Here is a 22,739-nt window from a genome sequence, read left to right as displayed (position 1 = left end):
GCTATAGAGGGCGTGATGAGTTGGTCAAAGATTTACCAGGTTTACCAGTACCCCCATTGATCTCACCCTTCACATACTCAAAGAAAGACTTAACGAGGACAAAGATCTCAAAAATAGAACCCTCCTCACTACTGATGACATAATAGAACTTACTAAATTTTGTGTCGCTACGGTTGCGTACTTCAGCTATTCAGGTCAAATTTATCGACAATGTTTCGGCATGGCCATGGGTAGCCCCCTCAGCCCCCCACACCGACATCGCCTGGCTAATAATTATTTGGTGCAGCAGAGACATTAAAATGAATACACGGGATCGATACACGTGAATTGCTATGCACGATTTTGATATCAGACGAAAATCTTCTGATACTGGGTTAGAAAATGATGAATATCTCCCGTAAATGGATTTTTCTCAAGAAACCAGATGTGGTCGCATACACTTGAAAAGACGTGTTGAACAGATATTATAGTCGTTAGCGTGCGCTTTGAAAATTGGCCGTGCGCTTTGAACTCAAAATTTGACCAAAACTCTCAATTTTATATTGCGTTGGTCCTGTAGGCCTATGGACTACAGCGCGCAGCAGGCTATAGCGGCACTCACTCAAGTGGAGACAGTATATTAACCATTGACCGCAATGTCGTATACAAGCTTGCTCACACAGCGAGAAATCAATTACCCTGTATATTGTCATAGCCTTAGTCAGGTCACTTCGCTAATAATATGCATCTCATAAGGTCCGAATAAAATAGCCATGTGTGGCTGTGGATTCAACCTACCATGGCGATTTCTACTATGAAGATATCGGGGCGATGTCACTGTGCCCCCTTGCTTGCAATATCTTCATGGAGTGGCTTGAGCAGAAAGCTATCTCTACAGCCCCGGAAAGCTGTCGCCCACGTCTCTGGAAGAGATACGTCGATGACGTGTTAGAGATCATACGCAAAGGACAAGTTGACAATCTAACTGATCATTTAAACACCATTGATCCTACCGGCAGCGTCAAATTTACTTATGAGCAAGAGCAAGATGGTTCTATTCCCTTCCTTGACACACTGATCACAAGAAAGCCTGACGGGTCAGTGAAACTCAGTATATACAGGAAGAAAACGCACACTGATCAGCACCTTCAGTTCTCCTCCCACCACCCCTCCATCAAAAATTAGGTGTCGTCAGAACCCTACTTGACAGGAGTGAGGCGTTAGTCACTGAGGAAGTGGACAGACAGAAAGAGGAGTCCAATATCCGCGAAGCGTTATCTGGCTGCGGTTATCCAGATTGGTCAATTAAAAAAGTCAAACAAAATAGAGCCACCCCAAAAACAAAGTCTAACTCAAAGAATAACGATGACAGTGAAAAGTCGAAAGGCATGGTGGTAGTTCCCTATATAGAGGGACTATCTGAGCGAGTTTCAAGAGTTTTCAAAAAACATGGTTTTTCTACTGCTATGAAACCCCACCGTACCATCCGCAGTATGCTTGTTCACCCGAAGGACAAACTCCTCCCGCAACAAAAAGCAGAGGCGATCTATGAAATCCCCTGCGGGGACTGTGCTGGCACTTACATCGGAGAAACCGGCCGTCCTTTCGGTGTTCGCCTCAAAGAACACCAAAAAGAGGTGGAGAAATTTGAAACTAAGCCCTACACACGAGCCAGCCGCAAGTCATCAATTACAGACATTCACAAGTCAGCTATCACCGATCACGTTGCCTCGACAAACCATTCCATCAATTGGGAGGACTCAAAAGTCATCGATAGAGAAGCTGACAAGACCACCAGATGGCTGAAAGAAGCCATCTGGATTCGCCGAAAAGGAAAAGACACTCTAAACAAGGACGAGGGGGCCTACTCACTCAACAACATCTTTGACCAACTCATCACGCCCTCTATAGCGGTTCCTGTTGCCTATAAAAGGAAGCAGTCAGATGTGATGAGTTGCCAGTCTGATGAAACCACTAGTGTAGTGGTGAAACGTCACTAAAATGTGAGTTTAACAACTTCATTTTTATTGGATTTGTACAAAAAGAAATATGTCAACTATGTCCATTCTTGTAACAAATTTTATGGTAATTTGGTAAGAATGTGTTTTTAATTTCTACCAAGTGAATTTTTTTCTTTTCTCTTTCTTTCCTGGTTTGTATTTTGTTTTTATTTTCCAATTAGTTATTGTTTCATTCACACTCTTGGGCTACCCAGCAAACACAAAAATTTTGTTTATAACATTATAAATTTGTTATAAACGCGTTTTGGTCAAACGTTTTAAAACATTTAAATGTCGGGCTTTATAAAGGTCATGAATACGCCTACAAAATGTTTTATATGAAAAAAATACTACAACAACATTTTAAAAATTGTCGTCAAAATGTTAATGTAAAATATTGTTCGCAACAATTTTACAAAATATTTTGTTAAAAGGTAAAGTAACATTAACAATAATCTGTAAACCACTTCTTTCATATTTCCGATTATTATTTCTTGGCCAAATTTGGTACTTAATATGGAAACCCCATCCAATTTTAGGGCACATTTTAATAAAAGAGTGGCTCCTGAATACCCTTTATATATATAACCTGATATTTAAACGTTTTCTGTGACACCTTTGTGTTTGCTGGGTATCCGTAAGATTATGAACGTTTTATTAATACTTTTAAAATCGATCGCGTCAATTATTGCACATGAACTGAAAGAGTCTGACAATTCCCACACCACTCTTCGCCATGCATACATTCTCGCCATGCCACATTTCCCTAACATAATTTGAAATTTAAAAAAAAGGAAATTTAGTTCGGCAGAGGCGGGGCTCGAACCCACGCTGCACTGCGCCGCTATCATGTATACGGTATCGACATATCAATAGCGCCTTAGACCGCTCGGCCACAAGGACTTGTTGGTGTCATCGTAAAAATATAAACATATAATCGCAACTTCATTACTTCAACATACCACGTGATAAGCAAAGACAGAAAACGTACTTATATTTTGGAATTTTATCTGCTTAAAACATTAATGTGTATTATAGAGCTACCATTATTTATATTGTTGAATTCTCAAGCGCATACAGACAATTAATACGAGGGTCCTATGATACATACACAATACATCGATTTTGATATCGGCTACGTGCTCTGCAGGACATCGCATCGGTTGCGAGGTATGGAGCCCAGTCAGCCTGCCATTTTTACAATTTACAGGAAAAGTCCACATAGGTCCCAAAAGTTTCTTTCAGATATTAAAAGATAAAATTCCCATAAAGACGAAACAGTAATCTTTAGTCGGGACCTACGTAAGATTTACATAAAATTTTCACCATCAATTGAGTGTTAATTTTGACTAAATTCAGAAAATATTTTTGGCGTATGTATAATTGAAATAAAATTCTCTGCCTCCTAAACCACATAAATTTTAGCACGATTGGGTATCACGAATCGTTATAGCCTATATGATGTGCAGTTAATATTCATATATTCTTTTATACATAGGATGCTTCAGTTTTAACACAAAAAATATTTCATTAAAAACCCTCCCACTCGGCGATTTCAAAAAGGTAACCACGCTTAACTTCCCTAGAATGTGCAATAAATTAGCATTAAAAATTTTCTTATTTTACCAGCATTCTAGAAACTCTGGCGTATGGCGAGGACTGCTGTAGTCAATTCCATACTTTGCTGCTTCATTCCTTTTTCATTATATCGACGACAAAGTGTAGAGTGAACACTGGACAAGGAATGGAAGAAGAGCTGGTTGAAAAATTCTGAACGATAAAATCTTACATTTATTTCTTCCTCTTTCTTATATATATTTTTTTTGGGAAAGAGAACCATTTGACGCTACATCATCAGACTCAATATGTGTCGCATATTAATTTCGTGTTGTTTATGTTGTATGGGATCATTAAAAGGAATCATTGCTCGATTTCTGTTGCTCACTCACGCAACTCTCTGCTTCTTGCCTCTGGTCGACCCGGATCATGCCAAGGCATATTTTCAAGAAATACTTCCCGGAGAAATAGATATCGAAGAATATGCCATACCTTTCTACTTCAGTTATGTGGGTCTTGTGTCAGCTGAGTATATTGTGACAATGCTTGTTAACAAAGGAGGAGAATGGAAGTGGTAGGTATGATCACCTCATCAAATTCGTTTTAAAGCTTTTTGGCCAGTCCATTGTCGCATAAATTTTACAGCAAACAACGAATATTTAAAAAACTTGATTATACATTACTTACAATCAGAAAAGTGACATTTTTTGGGTTATGCCTAAAACGGTCTATTGCCATTTGGTCTAATATCATTTGGGCTAATTCCCGTTTCGTCCATATTCAATTAGTCTATTACCAGAAAAGCTAATTGCCATTTAGTCTAATAATCATATAGTCTAATGTCCATTTAGTCTAATATTGTTTGGTCTACTAACCATATAGTCTATTTGGTATAAATATTTTTTGAATAACCATTTGGTCTATCTAATAACCGTTTGGTCTAATAGCCGTTAGGTCCAATACTCGTATGGTCTAATAACCAGTTAGTCTAATACCATTTTGTCTATTTGCAAATTCGTCTAAAAAATTGGCCAGTCCGTCTATAGGCCTATACTACTGTTTACGGGCTGAAAATACATGTAATGAGGCGAGTATGTGTAATGAGATGAGCACATGTAAACAAACGTACTACATGTATCAAATCTTATGCATTCTTGGTATAATTATTATTGTTTATTATCCATTTGTCCTTCTTTCCTCTGTCTTTTTAAGGTAAATATGATAATAGGCTCATCACTCATCACTGGGGGTGCCACGACCGGTTGCAGTGCATTTGCCGGTATTATCATTCCAACATTAAAACAAATTAGGTTTTCATGTTTTTGTCATTTGCATATGGAGTTTATGAAACGCGCTCCTTTAAGACCACGATGACCCTGGACTATGACCTCACACTCACAGTATGTGTAATAGCTCCTATGCAGCCTCACACGTGCTATTAGACCAATCGGTTAGTAGACCAATTGGCCAGTGGACTAATTGGCATGTTAGAACATATGGTTTGTAGACCAAATGGCTATTAGACTTATTGGTTATAGACCAAATGGGTATTAGACTAAATGGTTGTTAGACTAAATGGATTTAGACTTATTGGTTATTAGACCAAATGGTTATCGGACCAAATGGTAATCGGACTAAATGGTTATAGGACCAAATGATTATTGAACGTACTGGATATAGACCTAATGGGTTTAGATTAAATGGATATAGACGAATTGGATATAAGACGAAATGGTATTAGACCAAATGGCAAATCCCCCCTAAAACATAACCTTAGGTTCCCAATATTGAGTGTAATCTGTCATAAAATTCTTGAGTGTTCACATGTCCGCTACACTTATTTTATCTGGTTGTATAAATTTTTAGATTACGTAGGGAGTGTTCATAAATATATGGAAGGTAGGGCCGGAATATTAAACAGGTAAAAAAAAAGCATCTATTTTTATCAGTCTGAATTTTGCAGTATTATACATGATATGAGTCAACCCCACCTTGTCCGACTGAGACACAGTTCAGTCATTTTGGACGTCGGTTTGGTTATTAATCACTACTTGCACGGTTCCACCATTATGTATTATATAACTCATACAAAGATTCTTATCATTTGATTGGTCAATTGCTATTGAATATTTTTGCTATTTATAGAACTATTGCACTCCGCGCTATTGCAATAGTCCATTTTCCATTGCACTGGCGCGCAGCTACCATGACAACGCTGACAGGTGATTTTTTCTCTTTAAATCGCACTATTTATTTTCTGGCTGTGGTTTTGCGGTAAAAGAATAGGAATAAACAGCTGCTGCCTTATCCTTTACACCCAAAAAATATGTGTCCTCAAAACGTTTAAATAATGGGATGCCCACGTTTTTACGTTACACATTCTTTCGATGTAATGGATAAGGCAGTAGTATTTCTTAAAGCCATATTATAACTCGATATAACATTTGCTGATGAGCACGCCCTTAAAAAAAAATTAAATTCTGGTTTTACACGATTGTAATGTACTTTAGTCAATAAAGATACTCTGCAAAAATCAAGACTTTAGGTGCTGTAGTTTTGTCAAAATCCGTGATTTTGAATAAAACGATGGAACCGGCGTTTTATTATTACGATGGAAATGTTAGTCGAACACGTATGCACAGTACGTACACGGCGTGCGGGATACACATACACACACACACACCGAGGATCGTACCGTATTACAACCGCGGTAGTAACATGCATGGGGGCTAGTAGTAAATTACAATTTTCTATGCTTTACCTCACTTGTTCGGCTCAAAATTTAAAGGGACATATCTGACAGTAAAAGCTAACATTTTATGGAAAATAAATACTAATCTATTTTTACAGAAATGTTATAATATGGCTTTAAATAAAAATACACGGAAATGCACGGATATGTTACTTGCAACAACATCTATGTAATGAGAAGGTTAAAGATATAGCATTCATGTAAGCAACCAATTAGTCATTATGGTCATTATTTGCTACATGTTGAAAAGCTTTATTACAAAAGCACATTTAAAAAGTGCAGAAACACGGGAATATGGGCAGGCAAAGTGGTTGCAATACTATAATTTTTTTATAATAATACACGTATTTTCTTAACGGTTAATTACACATTGATATAAGAGGAATCCATTTCGAAAGTACTTAATCACTGTCCTCCTCAGTCAAGACCAGAAATGAAAGAAGCTCTTAACCAAAGTATACTTATGTAAGGTAGACGTCCTATTCTCCCCCGTTTCTTCTTTTTCTTTTATTTCTATTGTCTCTTCTTTCTCTGTTCTTCTTATTATTACTCAAGTCTTCTTCAACTCCTTTTAGTCTGCGACTTCTTCATCTTCTCCTCTTCCTCAAGCAAACTTGAAAGCCAACTTGATTTGGACCAGAATTGACCTACTCTTCAATCATTTTTAATGGTAGACATTGACGCGCGGTATCCATCTTGAAATGTGAAATAATGCAGGCTTGGCGAGGATAAAAAAACACATCACCTGTGTTACTAGTAGACAAAAGAATGATGAAAGTTTACAACGTAATACAATCCCTCATTTCAAATTATACGTTTTGGTTTCTCTTTTGTTCAGAAACCAAAAATCAAGGGATTAAAAAGTGGAGCAGATCTGGTATGCAATCATTGTGCTGGGTGGACAAAGTAGGGTATATAACCATAAGTATATAATGGCCTATTATGCTAACATATCGGATATCTATCACCGCTGGCGGAAGTTGATGCTCTCTGTCGTAGGTGGCATACTTTAATGTCACCGTATAATTACACCCCGAGTTCTACAGCCCCGAGGCCTAGAAATCATGCACGTATATTGAAGGGGGAGGGGGGCTTTGTTTGTTTGTAAACATAAACGATGCATGATGATGGAGATGATTTGATTATGAATTAGTTTATTGTCCCCGGTAAGCACAACCCATACCTCTTACCTAGGCTCGCCTCTCCCCCTATATAATCTCCTCTTCCCTAAGTGTCTCCTTCTCCTCTCCACACCTCCCCTACATTCGATATCTCCTCTATCTTGAGCTCTTCTATCTCCTTCCCTTTCTACTTCCAATGCTCTCTCCCATCTCTATCTCTTTCTCCCTCCCCTTACCTCCCCCCACACTCTTTCACCCTCTCTCTTCAATCGATTCCCGTGTATGCGATATGCATAACTTTATGAATAGACACTTGACTAGGCTTCAAGTGTGTATTCTTTTATAATCTGGGTTGAAATATTTCGATGGTCTATATTTTGTTCACAGAGAAATAAGCTATGGCTAATTTGGAAATCGAACCCACGCTTTCAAATGTAGATTGACTTGTTGGACTTCTCTGCTCGTGAATGTTGGACTGCGAAATTTAAACATTTCTTTTGTATACTTAGATCATGTAACTTCAAACCAAGTGATTCTTCACACGATTATATAATAAACTACTCAAATGAAAACTGAATCTCCTTGCTACAATTTTAAGTTTCTAACAGAGGGTAGAAACAAAGATATCGATACTGATGTCAGTCATGAGCTTAGGTAGGATAATAGGAAACCACGTGACCAAAACCAAAACTAAAATTTGAAATGAGGGAATATAAGATCAAATTTTAACCGGCTTTAATCCACCTAATCATAGTCACAACACCATTTTGGTGCGAAAGGGGTGATGATCACTTGGCTCGTTGGATTGCCGGAATGAAAATAAGTATGAAGTGTGCAGTTTAGTTTGAGCTAAATTATGCGTTAACGGCATTATACAAATAGTACTCTCTATGAATCGAGTATTGGTTTAATGTCAACATTTTGTTTTGTTTTAGGTTTTATCCTTCCGTTCTTCTATACCTGTTAGTCGTGGTGCCGTGTATTTGGTTACTGGAATGGCAGATATTTTACGAACGCATGGAACACCGGCATAATAATTCCACCTGTAATATCGATGACTTTGAAGAGCTAAACAACAGAAAATTTTTACTTTTGATGCCTTGGATAAATTTAAGTGTAAGTAATTATTATCCCTCCCTCTTTAGCCTACTCTGTTTCCCTTCCACTTTGGCGGTTTTTTGTTGTTTTGTTTTGGGTTTTTTTCGTTTTTGTTTTTTTGCTGAAATATAAACCTTAATATCTTATTCATAAAAAGAAACAACTATATTGATATTAATAATAGTTTAAATTGAATTCTACCAAACAAAAGATCACGGGTGGGCACATACCGCAATTGGCTGGTCTGATCTTGCTTATGACCACTAGTTAGTGCAGTGCGACATATTTAAAAATTGTATTCACCTAGGCCTATTGCTATGGGAGCACGTGTGGCCGAGTGGATAAGGCGCCCGACTCATAATGCATAGGTTGTAAGTTCGAGCCCCGCTCGTGCCAACGTGTTGTGTCCTTGGGCAAGGCACTTTATCCTCATTGCCTAACTGGGGGATGTGGTTGGGTTGGATTGGATGTTTGTATAGTTGTTTGTTTCAATGTTGTAATATTGGGGCTGATTTAGCTGCTGCCTGCAAATTTCATTGTGTCTGTTTAGGTGTGTTTAATGTACAATTCTAGCAATTTGACTTGCGGGTCACCATTAGAGTTTGAAATAAAAACCTTCCTTTTTTCTTTTAATCATGGCATCACTTCTACGGCGAATACTGGTTCAAGTTCGTGTTAACCGATTTTACAGTTACCATACAGACTATCAACATGATCAACAACACGCACATTCGCATATTAATATTTTGGATAAGTGTCGCGTGTAAGCCATTATGCTTTTAATCTTATTACCTACATGCTTTCTTTACATTAACCTGACACACCCACGTATCAGCAAATCACCGTGACAGAACTAATTCGATTTCACTTTTCATGGTAAAGCTAAGAATCAATACATTACATTGTGTTTGCTTCTGTACCGGTGAGAAACCTTACGAGTTAATTATTATTTGTGCAAAATAGCAGCTGATAAAAATAGCGTGGTGAATTTATTCCGGTTATTACGAGTCTACAGACGATTTTCCTATAATTTTGCGTGTGTGTGTGTCAGACTGGCAACCTATCACATCTGGCTATTTTCTTTCCTAGGCGACTGGAACCTCCGTAGAGGGCGTGACGAGTTGGTCAAAGATATTATCCAGGCGGTGATGGAAGCGATATCGCCAATTTTGAGGTCGCCATTGGATTAACACATTATCATGAAATCTTCATAAACAATTCTAAATTTGTTGTGTGGTGTCAAAGTAAAATTATTTTACTCTAAAACCGTCGGGGTACGACCGTGTACCACGCTGCAAGTATGTTAATTTTCCATTTGTAATTGCTAACCGTGTATTTTGAATGGGGCTGTCAGCCCTGTATCTTCGCCAGCCTCGTACGTCACTTGTTGCGCTTCCTATGCCGCCTGATATTATCTAGCCTGAATCCTTCCAGACCCAGAATTGCGGCGCCTTTTATTACCCACAATCCTTCACGTTGCCTTATTCAGGGCCTGAATTCGTAACACGAAAAATTTTGGTGCTCTTTTTTCGTCTGGAGCACGAAATCGTGCTCCACGAGCATGCGCAGTAGGAAACTGTTTCTCATAGTCTCCAACACCGCTAGTTTTGTTCCGCTCAAACCATGGTGGCTGAGGACCGGGTCGAAGAGACTATGTCATGAATAAGTAATGAGCTTACGTCATGGCTTGCATATTGTCAAAGTCTGTGCTGGACAATCATGTTATCTGCAGCCAGCGGTATATGGACAGCATTAATAATGGGATTTTTGCGGGGAATATTGGAAAAGCAACAGTTTAAGTTTAAATGTTTTGGTTTTAATTTACTTTCATTGCCACAATCATTATCATTCCTTAATATTCTTCTTATTTAATATCATTATTATTAAAGTGGACCTTTTTTTCCAAGGGGTTGTTGTGAAAAGTGGACTGACTTTCTTCCTAAAATTTGGACCTTTTTTAGACCAAAAAAGCATTAAAAAAATGATTTTTGGCTCGTTACGCTCACAAATTGTGATATTTTGGGACTTTAAAAAAAAATAATACTTTTGCAAAATTAATTTTTCACTTCTTTAAAAAAAGAAAAACAATCACAAAAAGCTGTTCTCTCGACTCATAATTTTTAACTGATTCCCCAGAAAAAAATCAAGCTGCAGGCCTAGGCCTACTATTTTCAACCAGGGATATGTTGTTTCATATCAGTCCCCATTTCTACAAAACTGATAGCAGAATTTTGCCCAATGCCTTCATAAGGTTTCTAAAACTATACCAAGCAACCGCAAACAAGTTTGACAGAATGTCGGGTTTATATAAAGGGCATTCAACGTTTTAACAACAAAAAATCAAGAACTTAAAAAAAATATTTACAAATATTTTGACAACATTTAAAAATGTTTTTCTTTTTTGGTAGAGTTTTTCACATAAACATGTCTTCATGACCTTTATATATAAAACCAGACATTTAAATGTTCTTAGGGAGCCCGGTTAGGGAGTGTTCATAAATTCTTTGGTGGGGGTGTAGCTAAATGTGGGGGATCAAAAAAATATTGTGTCCTTAAAAGGGGGACAAAACCAGTCCTTAATAGCGGAGGGGGTAACAAAATTGAGGGTAAAAGTCCGAGGTAATATGTACCAGAAGGCATGCACATTTTAATTCTTTTAATGTTTCATTTTATAAATTCTAACATTTACAAGTTTGTGTTTTTTTACTGGAAAAATTATCACCGAATACATCAAATATTGATTAGTCCTGAAAACACACAGATACCGGCACATGTTATATTTCTTTTCATTTTATTTTTCTAACACATGACTGATACAAAAAGGATAACAACTTGATATGGTCAATATGATTTAAACAAACATCAATTTATTTTAATTGAAAAATACACTAAGAAAAGTTGCATTAATAAAAAATCAATAAAAAATTGGAGGAAATAAATAATCAGGTACTTTTAACATGAAGTACCTGATATCCAGATTACTCAGTTTACTTATTTTTGAAAGTTGCCACGTCCCCAACTTTTGTCCAATCTGCAACCCTAATAAACTATGACCAAAGAGGCCTAGCCAATTCTGAACACCTTTTCATGAAATTGTACATCACTCATCACTGTCAGGGCCTAGATTTCAATGAGCATCACAGAATCGATTCTCGTAATGATTCTTGTAAGATTCGGGTGCGAGAATCAAAATCTCTCATTGTATCATACAGGAAGTGCAGTGACTAGGATGGATTTTGATTCTTGCAAACCAAGGCGAAATCTAGGTTTCAACTGTGCTGATTTATACAGAGCCCTCGAAGTGACATGGAAGAAAAAAACGGGGTCTGAGATAGCCTTGAGATAGTAACTCGGGGTCCAAGATAGTAATTTGAGGCCCGACTTAGTAACTCAGGGTCTAAGATAGTAACTTGGGGCCCAACTTAGTAACTCGTGCCCCAAGATAGTAACTCGTGCCCCGAAAATACCGAAATAGTAACTCGGGGTCCCCAAACTACTAGTCAGGGCCCCAATTTACTATCTCGGACCCGAGTTACTCTTGGACCCGAGTTACTATCTTGGACAGAAGTTACTAAGCCGGACCTCGATTTTTTTTCTTCCATGTCACTTTGGGGGCTCCGTAGTCAGTGCAGTTGAAATTGCTGCTTTTGGAAGTAAGGCATTTTGTGATTATGATCCACAGCATCATCCCCCCCCCCCCCCCACTTTTCTCAAAAAAAGATTTTTATACCACTGGAAACCTCTGGCTACATAATGTTTATGTACAAAGAATTTCTTGCAGATTAATTTGTTTAGCAGAAATATCATGAAATTTGAATTATGTTCTGGTACACCAGAACAAAATTACAACAAATAATCATGCATACCTCGCAAATGCAAAATCGGAATCAACTGCAATTTTGGGAATAACCTTTTTTGGGGGGATATCTACCTAAAAATGATATAAAAAGAGGATGCTAGGATCACTAAAATTAAAAATTAACATTATCTAATTATTGTCCACTGTTTAATACATACAGGTACATGTATAACCTACACCACATCCCTCTCTTCTAGGTTATTTATTATTTATTTATTACTATAATTCATAGTCTGTAAAATGGGTACATACAAAAGTCATACGTAGCTTAACAGGGTAAGGGGACAGTTATTGGCAAGTTAAAAATGGGCGAGTAAGACTAGAGCGAGAGAAAATGGCGAGTCAGATAAGTTTTTAAAATCCCTGGTCCCTGCAGAGGTTAAAGGTTGATCCCTGCTGAGAATACGGGAAGTCTCGCCATTGAGTTAAGATTTTTTGGCAGACGAGTTACGACAAGTCCCATCGATGAGTTAAAATTTACGGCAAGTCACATCAGCAAGTTATGGCAAGTCTTATCACCAAGTTAAGATTACAATTTGATTTAGGGTAAAATGGATTTTTTTCTCATCATCATGAACCTCAACTATAGAAAAAATATTAAATTTGTGTATATCGTGGAACATTCAACTACGCCTGTTACTCCGCAACTAATCATGCTAACTACACACGCGTACAATGCTACTCTACGCGTCCATATTAGCGAGGCTATCTGCGTACAACTGCTTACTACGCACAGCCACGCAAAGAGTATGTTCCACGATGTACACAAATTTTTCTATAGTGAAAGCCATTTTCCATTCATCATAACGGCATTCCTGTAACTCTCTTACAGGACTTGATAGTGTTGCTGTAGCTCGCCGATTTGATCGTGTTGTCGTAAATCGCCATTTGGACTTGATGGCTTTGCCGTAACTCGCTGGTGGGACTTTGATGGCTTTGTCGTAACTCATCTTTAGCTTACTTTGTGGGGGTAATTGAAAAAACCCACCCTAATCTCTGGGGGGGGGGTAACTTGCCTTTTCTTTAACTCGCCTTTTTTTAACTCGTCTTTTTTTTAACTCGCCTTTTTTTAACTCGCCTAGTTACCACTGTGTCCAGTATTTGTTGACTTAATTGTAGTCCACATTATCATAATTATATATTATGAGTTGCACTGTGGTAAAACATGTTCCAAATTAACAGTGATGGCTAGTGGCTACCAGTTAGTTAGTCCACTAAACCTAATTGATAGGTAGGCGTAGGCCGTAACAGCCATATGTTGACAATGTCTTTTTCTGTCAATAGTTTTCCCCTCGAAGTTAAATTCGCTTGATTTTTAGTTGAAGTTCCGACATTCTATATGGCACAGGTGATTGCTATGGAGCATTTACCTGTCTCTTGCTTAAGCTTGTTGCTGCAGGTGGTTCCTTCCAATAAGTTCATATTTCATCTGTAAAGAAAAATAACCAAAATATCAATTAAAATATTTAGATTTTAATATTGAACAACCTACAGATCCCCAAAAGTGACATAGAAAGAAAAAATATCTTTGGGCCTGAATTAGTAGCACAGGCCTGACCAGGGTTGTCACCAGGACCCAAATAGTACTGGTTAAAATATTGAAGGCAAAGCGTGGCGAGCCGAAGCTCTCGCGCCTCGCACTATCTTTTTAGTTGAACGCTAGGGATCGGGGAATAGGCTTTGAGGGTACCACCCCTAAACAAATTTTTTCCTCTTTTATGATGAAATATCATTATCCACTTCGAAATGTAAAAAAAAAATTGAAAAAAAAACTTTAAAAAAACCCCAATTTAGTGAGTGCCAGACGGCCCAGTCCAGCGTGGTGACAACCCTGGGCCTGACTATAAATAAGGGGCCCATGCTACTAAGTCAGATACTATCTTGGGGCTTGAAGTTACTATCTTGGGGCCTGAGTTACTAAGTCAGGCCTTATGGCCTAATCCTTTCATCAACCAATATAGCAGTTACTTATGGACTGTCTTTTGGAACTTGAAGGAGAGCAATAAATAGCTCTTCATGAGCCTTCAAGGAGAGCTGTTTCACATAAAGATTAAAATCAAACATCACTCTCCTATATCAGATTTAAGGGGGTACTACACCCCTGGCCAATTTGGTGCCTAATTTTGCATTTTTCTCAAAAATTATAGCACATTTGATACAAGTAAGATATGTATTAGCTTGTATTATAGGGGCAAGGAGTACAACTACTGCACTGAAAATTCAGCAACTCAAGGCAAGTAGTTATTGATTTATTGATCAAATACTGGTTTTCCCTCATTTTTGACTGTAACTCCACAACTGTTGTTTGTGCTGAAATAAAATTTCCAGTGCAGTAGTTGTAGTCCTTGCCCCTATAATATACATATCTTACTTGTCACAAATGCACTATAATTTTTGAGAAAAATGCAAAAATAGGCACAAAATTGGGCAGGGGTGTAGTACCTCCTTAAGGAGAGCAGTAGAGAGCAATGCTCTCACTCTCCTCAAAAGGCAGTCCCTGGTTAATCATAGTACATGTACATACCAGCTTTTTGTTGTACCAGTACTGTTGAGTTCATCACTATACATTCTGATTAAAAGCCACCATCTCCTGAAAACAGTTGCTGCAACGTAACTGTACAGTTCACATCAAATTGACATCACTGGTATCACCTAGTTGGGAAAATTCAATAAACAAAATATTAAAATGGAGAAACGTTTTACAAGAACAAACATGTTTCACTGTGCCTCCAGGTTTCTGAAATTGGGCTTCTCCATGCTGCAAGCCCCAGAGTTACATGGGAGGCCTAAGTACGGTACCAATTCAAAATATATTTTTGGAAATTGTTTTACCATTTATTTGCACACAAAAGTAAACTGCGGATTTACTGCGCACCTTTTAGATAAAAATTTGATCATTGCATCTGTGTGTGACTTGTATCCATACAAGTTGTGTTGGAGATCAATGGTGGTGCATCCGTAGTGTACGTACGTAGCACACGTATTGCAATTTGGCATTTTGCCCATTCATGCCTAAAGGCTAAACTATGATCAGCTCATCATCATGTGTGAGATATGGGAGTCAGGACTAACTATAAAAAGAAGCCCAAAATTTTCCGCTTTACAAATGTCAAATTCCGCTTTTTTCCGCCTTGTAAATTTTGCGATAAAAAATTTTCACAAAAAAAGCCTTAGGCCTACGCCTTAACATTGGATTGGAGATTGTCAAGTTTCTTTTTTAAGCTTTTTTCAGTTCATTTTTTTCTTTTTTTGGCAAAACTGCTTTTTCTGTGTTTCTTCCCAAATTTTGTGATTGTCCAACGCGGAAAAAAATTATGGTCGGGAGCAGGACTCATTGTGGTCTATTGTGGATTGCGTACAGAGCTGGCGCAGCACCTTTTTGGGTGGAAATTAAGTAAAATAAAGTCCCAACTCATGCTCGCGTAAATTCACATACATTGTAAGCGTGCGCCAGTCACGCATTACGCACAAATAGCATTTGATTTAAGCATTGCTTGCGACCACCTGCATGGCAGTGCGTGCATGCCATTCTACATACACGTATATCAATACCATGTTGTTTCTTGTTACAAGTCTTATTTGTTCCACCTTATAAAAAAACGAACAAACTTAAGGTGCCCTCAAAGATCATGTTGTCCGCCCGGCGTTGTCTGCGTCTGAATTTAAATGCATGAATGTCACTCTCCTCAAAAGGCAGTCCCTGGTTACTCATTGTACATACCAGCTTTTTGTTGCACCAGTAGTAGGCCTACTGTTGAGTTCATCACTATACATTCTCATTAAAAGCCACCATCTCCTGAAAGCAGTTGCTGCAACTGTACAGTTCACATCAAGTTGACATCAGTATCACCTAGTTGGGGAAATTAAAGAAATAATATCTTAAAATGGAGAAAAGTTTTACAAGAGGGGCCTCTAGACTTCTCGCGTAAATTCACATAATCATGCGCCAGTCCTGCATTACACAACGCACAACTAGCGTAAAGCATTCATACACTCCTATCAAAGCAGCCAATCAGAAAAGTATGAAACATGCATTGATTGTGTATATTGTGCACTCTGCGTACTACGGCAGTGTTTCATGCGTGTTCGTGTCACATAGGATTTTTCGGGCGTGTTTATATTTGGTTCTAATTTCCAACATTTTTAGTGATAATTTGTTATATAAAAAAAGTTAAAATCATGTGTTTTTTTCTTGTCGTGTATGACATGCGCTTATTTTGGGGGCTTTGGGGCGCCAGCCCCAGGGTAAAATCAGGGGCAGCGAAATTGAAGGGCTGCAAAAACAGCGGCAGCAAAAACAAAAACAAAGGGGGTGGCAAAAAGAATTAATAAATAAAAAGGGCAGAAAAATTTGATAAAGCATACAAATTTTTGCTATACATCAAAATATGTTGCTTTTAGGGTGCTAGCACCTGAAATCTTTTTTTTTTTTTTTTGCTCTTCACTTTTCAAACAACCGGAAAAAAAATGGGTCAACCTTTTCGGGCTGTTGAGGAAGGGGCGGCAACATTTAATTTTCTTCAGCCCCCCGGGGTTGGGGCGGCCACGGTACGCCACTGTATGAAATATATTAATAAACACATATTACTTAGGCCCTATTGCTCGAGAAATTAGGCAAAATAATGCACTTGCGCTGATGTCGATTCGTCTAATTTTGTCTCCCCCCTTCAGGGCTCATACATTATACGCACCAACATCAGCACACATGCATTATTTTGTCTCCCCTTCGGGGCTTGTGCATTAGATGTGCAACATCAGCGCATATGCATTATTGTGTCTAATTTCTCGAGCAATAAGTAATACGCATTCATAATTACCTATAATTATTGCGCCCCAGGCCTTGCCGTTTGACTTTGAGGTGAGCGATCGCTCTCGCTCGCCACCGCTCGCCCCCCCCCCAAAAAAAATTTCTAGTGAGCGATTTTCCACTCGCCATGGACACTAAATATTACTCGCTGCGAATCTCACAAAATCAGCCAGCGAATTAAGTGTTTAAAACGATTTAGAATTAAAGGTACAAATATTAGTGGCTTTCGCGTGCATTTGAACGTGAATTTTAAAACCGAAACTCGATTTTATTATCATGTTATACCCCAATAAGTGTATTGTGAAAATTCAACCATTCGCGTACCATCATGCTAGCGAGTGATTAACCACTCGGCTTTAAAATCTAGACAGCAAGGCCTGGCGCTCAACTGCGTGCATGCCATATCAAATCAATTGTCATTGATACAGGTTGTTTATGACTGATGTTTTTTCGTGGCCTGATCCCGGGCCTGGCCTAGCCTACAATATATAAAAGAGTGAATCAGTCATGAGTCACGACACTGCTCTTGTTTACGGTGTAAAAGATGGCCTTATAAACCATGCACATTATACGTGAAAATAATTGAAATAACTTCAGCTTTTATACTTACATTGTTTACCACCAGTGCCACTGCACCGCACCGTGAATGCCGAGGCTGTGCATAGTCAGTGCATCCATGTCACTGTGGTCTGAGCCCGGGGTCTGAGCGGGGTCTGTGGCGACGATCTTTCCTTCTCAAAATCAAGTTAAATATTGCGATCTGACGGTGTGCAATGGACTCAATATGTTACAAAACCACAAAAGTTTCACCATGATGACTAAAAATCGTGCAAAGTTGATTATTTTGGTTTAAAAATGGGAAAATTGTAGAAACTACTAATGGCGGACGCAACAGAAATTTTTTTTAAAACATCAGCTACCAAATTTGCTGGCAAAGAGGATTATTCCCTGCATCGGCACTCAGCTGTTTGTTTTCAAGCTCGCTTTATGTATAGCGAACAAAAGCTACCCAAATCAGCCAAATGTTGGGCTTCAATCAGGGTTCCGTTTGTCTTTATATTCCCATGGTAGCATCATGAACGAAAAATGGAGCACACTAGTAGCTGAAAGCAATGACGTAATCAAAATCTACTAAATATTCATATTTTAGCATTTTTCACTGCACCAATATTGGATTGCTGAACGATTCAGTCCTCACCATCAGCACAACCCGATGACCGTGCGTAGATGTTGAAGGACTTGGAGGATTTAGTCTAGATATTATCAGGGCCCTGACACTCAGTTCAGAAGTATGTTACTGCGTAGAAGCGGCCATTGACCCTGTAATCGCGTATCCAGGAACTACCGGCCGTGTAGGCGCACTTGTATGCGCCCTATACGCGTTATTGATCGCGTTGGACATCGCGTTGGACTTGTGCTGGCGACGCGTTCATTAGCACCCCAGCACCCCATTAGCACCCCATGGCAGCGCCCATACGTGTGTCAATTTGTGGTTCGCGGGATCTTTTTTCAGGCTCTGTAGCGTGCAAATTTGGCTGGTGCGATTTTACAGTCTACCGTGTGATATTATTGAGTGAATAGGCCATCCACGTCCTTATACAGATTGTCGTTTTCTTTTCGACGTATCCAGATGGCTTCTTTCAGCCATCTTGTGGTTTGGTCCGCTTATCTGCCGATAACTTTTGAGTCCGAATAATATTGATGATGACCATCACCGACCATGTTGCCTCTACCAATCATTCCATTAAGGGGCGCAACACTAAATCACTACGCATTTTATGTAAGAACGAAATTCGGCTAATATAGTCCATAGTGAGTATGAGATTGTAGCGACCATATCTACCGACATGTTCACTTTAAATCACTCAATATCAGCTCATATGAATTCGACAAGTGTCTTCAATGATAACATGCAGAAAAAACCGGACATTTTATCGCAAAAGCAATTCTCTGTGGCGGATGAAGACAACTTCCGATTTTGAAATGTGAGTGGTGAATTTAGTATATTTTTAGGCCATATTTTTGCACCGCGAAATAGCGAAAAAAGTCAACGGTCATCGATATATGCCGACAAAAGTTTTGGAATCTACAGAAACAGAGCTTTAATTTGATACCAAATTTATTTTGCCAAGTATTGCAGGGACGCCAGGAATGGCGCTCGAAGTAGGCCAAAAACACACGTTATCCTATGGGACGCTTATTTAGTGTTGCGCCCCCTTAACTGGGAGGACTCGAAAGTTATCGACAGAGAAGCTGACCAGACCACTAGATAACTGTAAAAGCCATCTGGAAAAGGAAAAGGAAAAGGAAAAGACACTCTGAATAAAGACGAAGGGGCCTATTCATTCAATAATGTCTGTAATATCTTTCACAAACTCATGCCCTCTACGGCGGTTCCTGTCGCCTATAAAAGGAAACAGTCAGACGTGATGGGTTGCCAGTCTGATGACGCACCTAGTGTAGTGGTGAAACGTCACAGTCGAATCTGTAACATTCCAAATGAACTTGTTCAAAGATTTGGGAGTTGGTGTATTTCAAAAGCATACACTTACATTGACACTACATATTCTTTTCTTTTATGCATAGGAAGCAGATGAAGAAAAGTATGGAATGTCAGCACCTGATTGGTCTCTTGCTCTTCAGCAAATCATGCTCTTTGTTTTGATCTTGGGAAGATGGCTGGGTCCAAAGGGCGAGATGTCTCGCGATCAACTTTCACAACTATTGCTGGTTTACATCGGCATGGCTGCAGATATTTTAGAATTTATCACAGAAGGGCTAACTAACCCTGACATTATGTGCAACGAATTGCATGAATTCATCTTACTCTCAATTTGGTCGTGGAGTTTATTTCAATTTACATTAAGTCTGACGGCAACTAAGAACAAATCATCGAAGAAATCTTGTTTCAGTCCCTGTTTGTTTTTTGAAACTGAAATGTGGTCTATTGTGGTAACAACATTAATGCAAGATGCGCCATTCCTGAGCATGAGACTTTATTTTATGATTCATTCCGAATCAGTGAACCAGGCGAGTCTTTTCTTTACTTGCAAAAACGCTTTGCTCTTGATGATACAAACCTACAGAATTATCATAATTCTTTCAATACACTGCAAGTCAAATGCGAAGAAAAATGACGCAGAGCAAGGACAATTTGAAGATGACATTGACGTCGATCTGGATGATTCTGACCCCAAACCGCACGTTACTTTCTGGTCAGATTTATCTCAAACTGCGATTAGTTTAAGACGGTTTATTCAGACAACCCGCATTAATATGCGATTTCGAGGTCGCCAAGGTTCGCGTAATAACCATCCTGATGAGAGTCAAGAAACCGGAAACGTGTTTTCAGTTATATCAGATGCAGCACAACACTTAGCTTTACAGAAGACCACATCACAGGCTCCTCTCTGCGCTCAACCTGGAGGCGAAATAGCCATAGAATGTTCGATGTCAACTGCGGATATTGTTGAAAGTCGACAAGGGGTAGCGGGCCACAGGAGATACGTCTCTGGTATTGAAACGCGCTTTAGAAGACTCTTTGGGTTTTCAAATTCGAATACGCAAGAGAAAACCAAAGGAGAAGACAACACACAAACTGCTGAAATGGAAGATCAACCGAATAAGGTTGTTTCCTATCAAAACAATCAGTATACAGAAGACGAGTTTGAAATAAATGAATCTCAAGACAATAGTGCTTATGTTGAGGATGAAATTGACATAAAACTATGACCAATATAATTTACTATGTTTACCACTGTTTACAGAGGATATGAATGTAGGTCTACGCAAAAGCCATCTTTCATTACGTACAAAATGTATCAAGAATTTGTACTCGCGAACATCTATGGCCTGTAATCATGGTAATTAGTCTTGATATATAATTATGGTTATCTAACTATATTTTTTGCAGTTTGCAAAATGTATAATTATTATTATAATACTGGCCAACTGTGCTTTTATGTAAGCTACAGACCAGTGGCGGCGGGTAAAAAAAATTCCTCCGATTTTGATGAAAATGGTTTTCGTCTTGTAATAGCAATCGAAAAAGAATATTTTCCTTTCATGCTCTATTCCAGGGGTATGATATCAACCTCAGTAGCTCGTATGACTGATGGTTGGCGAATATTTTGTCTTAATATAGGCATACTGATTCCATATGTGGATCATCATTCCATTGATGTTAATGTGATATTGAATACAAGAGCGATGTAGAACATCAGTGTAAGAGATTAGTATTTACGAAGTTTTTGAGGCATCTGAAAAGGTTTTGAAGCCAAAAGCCACAAGTCGAAATGCCCGTATCCTAATGAACGGAACTCTATGCTCCGGGGAGATGTATTTTGCGATACTTCAAGGAAGATTGGGGCGAAGAAAGGAAAAGGTCTATTGCAAACTAAATTCATCAAAATCGGAGGACATTTTTTGCTTTGACTCGTGTAGAACTCAATTGTTGACATTCGACCCTTTTGCTCAATTTGTTGAAGGACTTTTAATAAAATTAACAGAAAATAACATCAACCATAACGACCTATGTATGGCCTTTGACATCATGGCTAATGCATACATGTGTCAGTTGCTATGTAATTTGAGGAAGCAGTATCATTGTTAGTGAAAGTCATGTTTTTGCCATTGACCGGAAGTGGATGATATTTGACCGAAAGTTGATCATGTAACATTTGTTCTCCCACCAATGATCCTAATGACTAACTATGGTCAACATGGCTCAAAGCATATGGCTACGGTGTCTCGCATCAATCCAATTCCTGCGACAACGTCATATTCTGCATACACTACACAAAAGTAGTGCAACATGGCTGATAAAAGAATTCTGCAATCTGTACAGTTGAACATTGATCCAATATCCTGTCGATTAACATAACCTACTGAATGGAAATGATCTTAGCATAAAGTAAGTAAGATTAGGCTAATAAATGGGATGGAAGGTGTCACTTGTCATGCTTGTGTGTCATCTTGCGCCTATTCCAGTGTTTACAATGACGGAAAGACGGAAATCCGTTTGAATACAAAGGCGGCGAAACTTAAGTCCACAAAATATCCCAATACATTTACAATGGTCTCCAAATGGTTTAATTTCTTTTTGCAAGGTTTCAGGAAAATGGTGGTAGGATAATGATTCATGGATGTGTCGGGTGAAGGAAGTTATCAGCCTTAGAAGACAATGGTCCTTCAAGGTCGGGAGGACTCGGAAGCAAAACCCCTTTACGGAGTTACCACATGACTTTATTATTACTTCTGCTTCTGCTTTATTTTGCTTCTGTAACCATTTGCCCGATGCCTTGCAGAAATGAGAAATCAATTAAACCATTTGGCGATCAGGTATATATGTGGACATTTTGTGAACCAAAGTTTCTTCATCTCTGCAAACGGATTTCTGGTTTTCCGCCATAGCAAGCACTGAAAATAGGCGTGAGATGTCACCAACAGTGAATCCATCCATTCCATTTATTAGCCTAATCTTGCTTATTTAATGCAAAGAACATTCCCCACGGTTGTTTGATGGGATCATTTATTAGTTTTTCAAACAAAACATGTACAACTAAAG

At 38.6% G+C, this 22,739-nt stretch overlaps 1 protein-coding gene and 1 long non-coding RNA gene across 2 annotated transcripts; one reads left to right on the top strand and one right to left on the bottom strand.

The window, feature by feature from the left end:
* Window positions 1-843: 843 nt before the first annotated feature.
* Window positions 844-21,190, top strand: LOC140152359 (uncharacterized). Its single transcript, XM_072174663.1, has 4 exons — window positions 844-1,090; window positions 3,897-4,110; window positions 8,345-8,525; window positions 19,760-21,190. The coding sequence occupies exons 1-4, from the start codon at window positions 844-846 to the stop codon at window positions 20,903-20,905; spliced, it is 1,788 nt and encodes a 595-aa protein (XP_072030764.1). The 3' UTR covers window positions 20,906-21,190.
* LOC140153637 (uncharacterized) lies at window positions 11,283-18,035 on the bottom strand. Its single transcript, XR_011859130.1, has 4 exons — window positions 17,784-18,035; window positions 16,088-16,216; window positions 14,891-15,018; window positions 11,283-13,795 (listed from the first exon to the last, which is right to left on the bottom strand). It is a non-coding gene; the product is annotated as an uncharacterized lncRNA (long non-coding RNA).
* Window positions 21,191-22,739: the final 1,549 nt, after the last annotated feature.

The sequence above is a fragment of the Amphiura filiformis genome, chromosome 5, assembly GCF_039555335.1.
Source record: "Amphiura filiformis chromosome 5, Afil_fr2py, whole genome shotgun sequence".
Lineage (NCBI taxonomy): Eukaryota > Metazoa > Echinodermata > Ophiuroidea > Amphilepidida > Amphiuridae > Amphiura > Amphiura filiformis.
This window is presented reverse-complemented; position numbering and strand designations above follow the sequence as displayed.

What these genes read in the sequence shown, in the direction of transcription:
- LOC140152359 (XM_072174663.1), top strand. Translation starts at nt 844, where the DNA reads ATGGAGTGGCTTGAGCAGAAAGCTATCTCTACAGCCCCGGAAAGCTGT. An exon ending in AAAGGAGGAGAATGGAAGTG is followed by an intron (nt 4,111 to 8,344) that starts GTAGGTATGATC and finishes GTTTTGTTTTAG; the next exon opens with GTTTTATCCTTCCGTTCTTC. An exon ending in TGCCTTGGATAAATTTAAGT is followed by an intron (nt 8,526 to 19,759) that starts GTAAGTAATTAT and finishes TTTTATGCATAG; the next exon opens with GAAGCAGATGAAGAAAAGTA.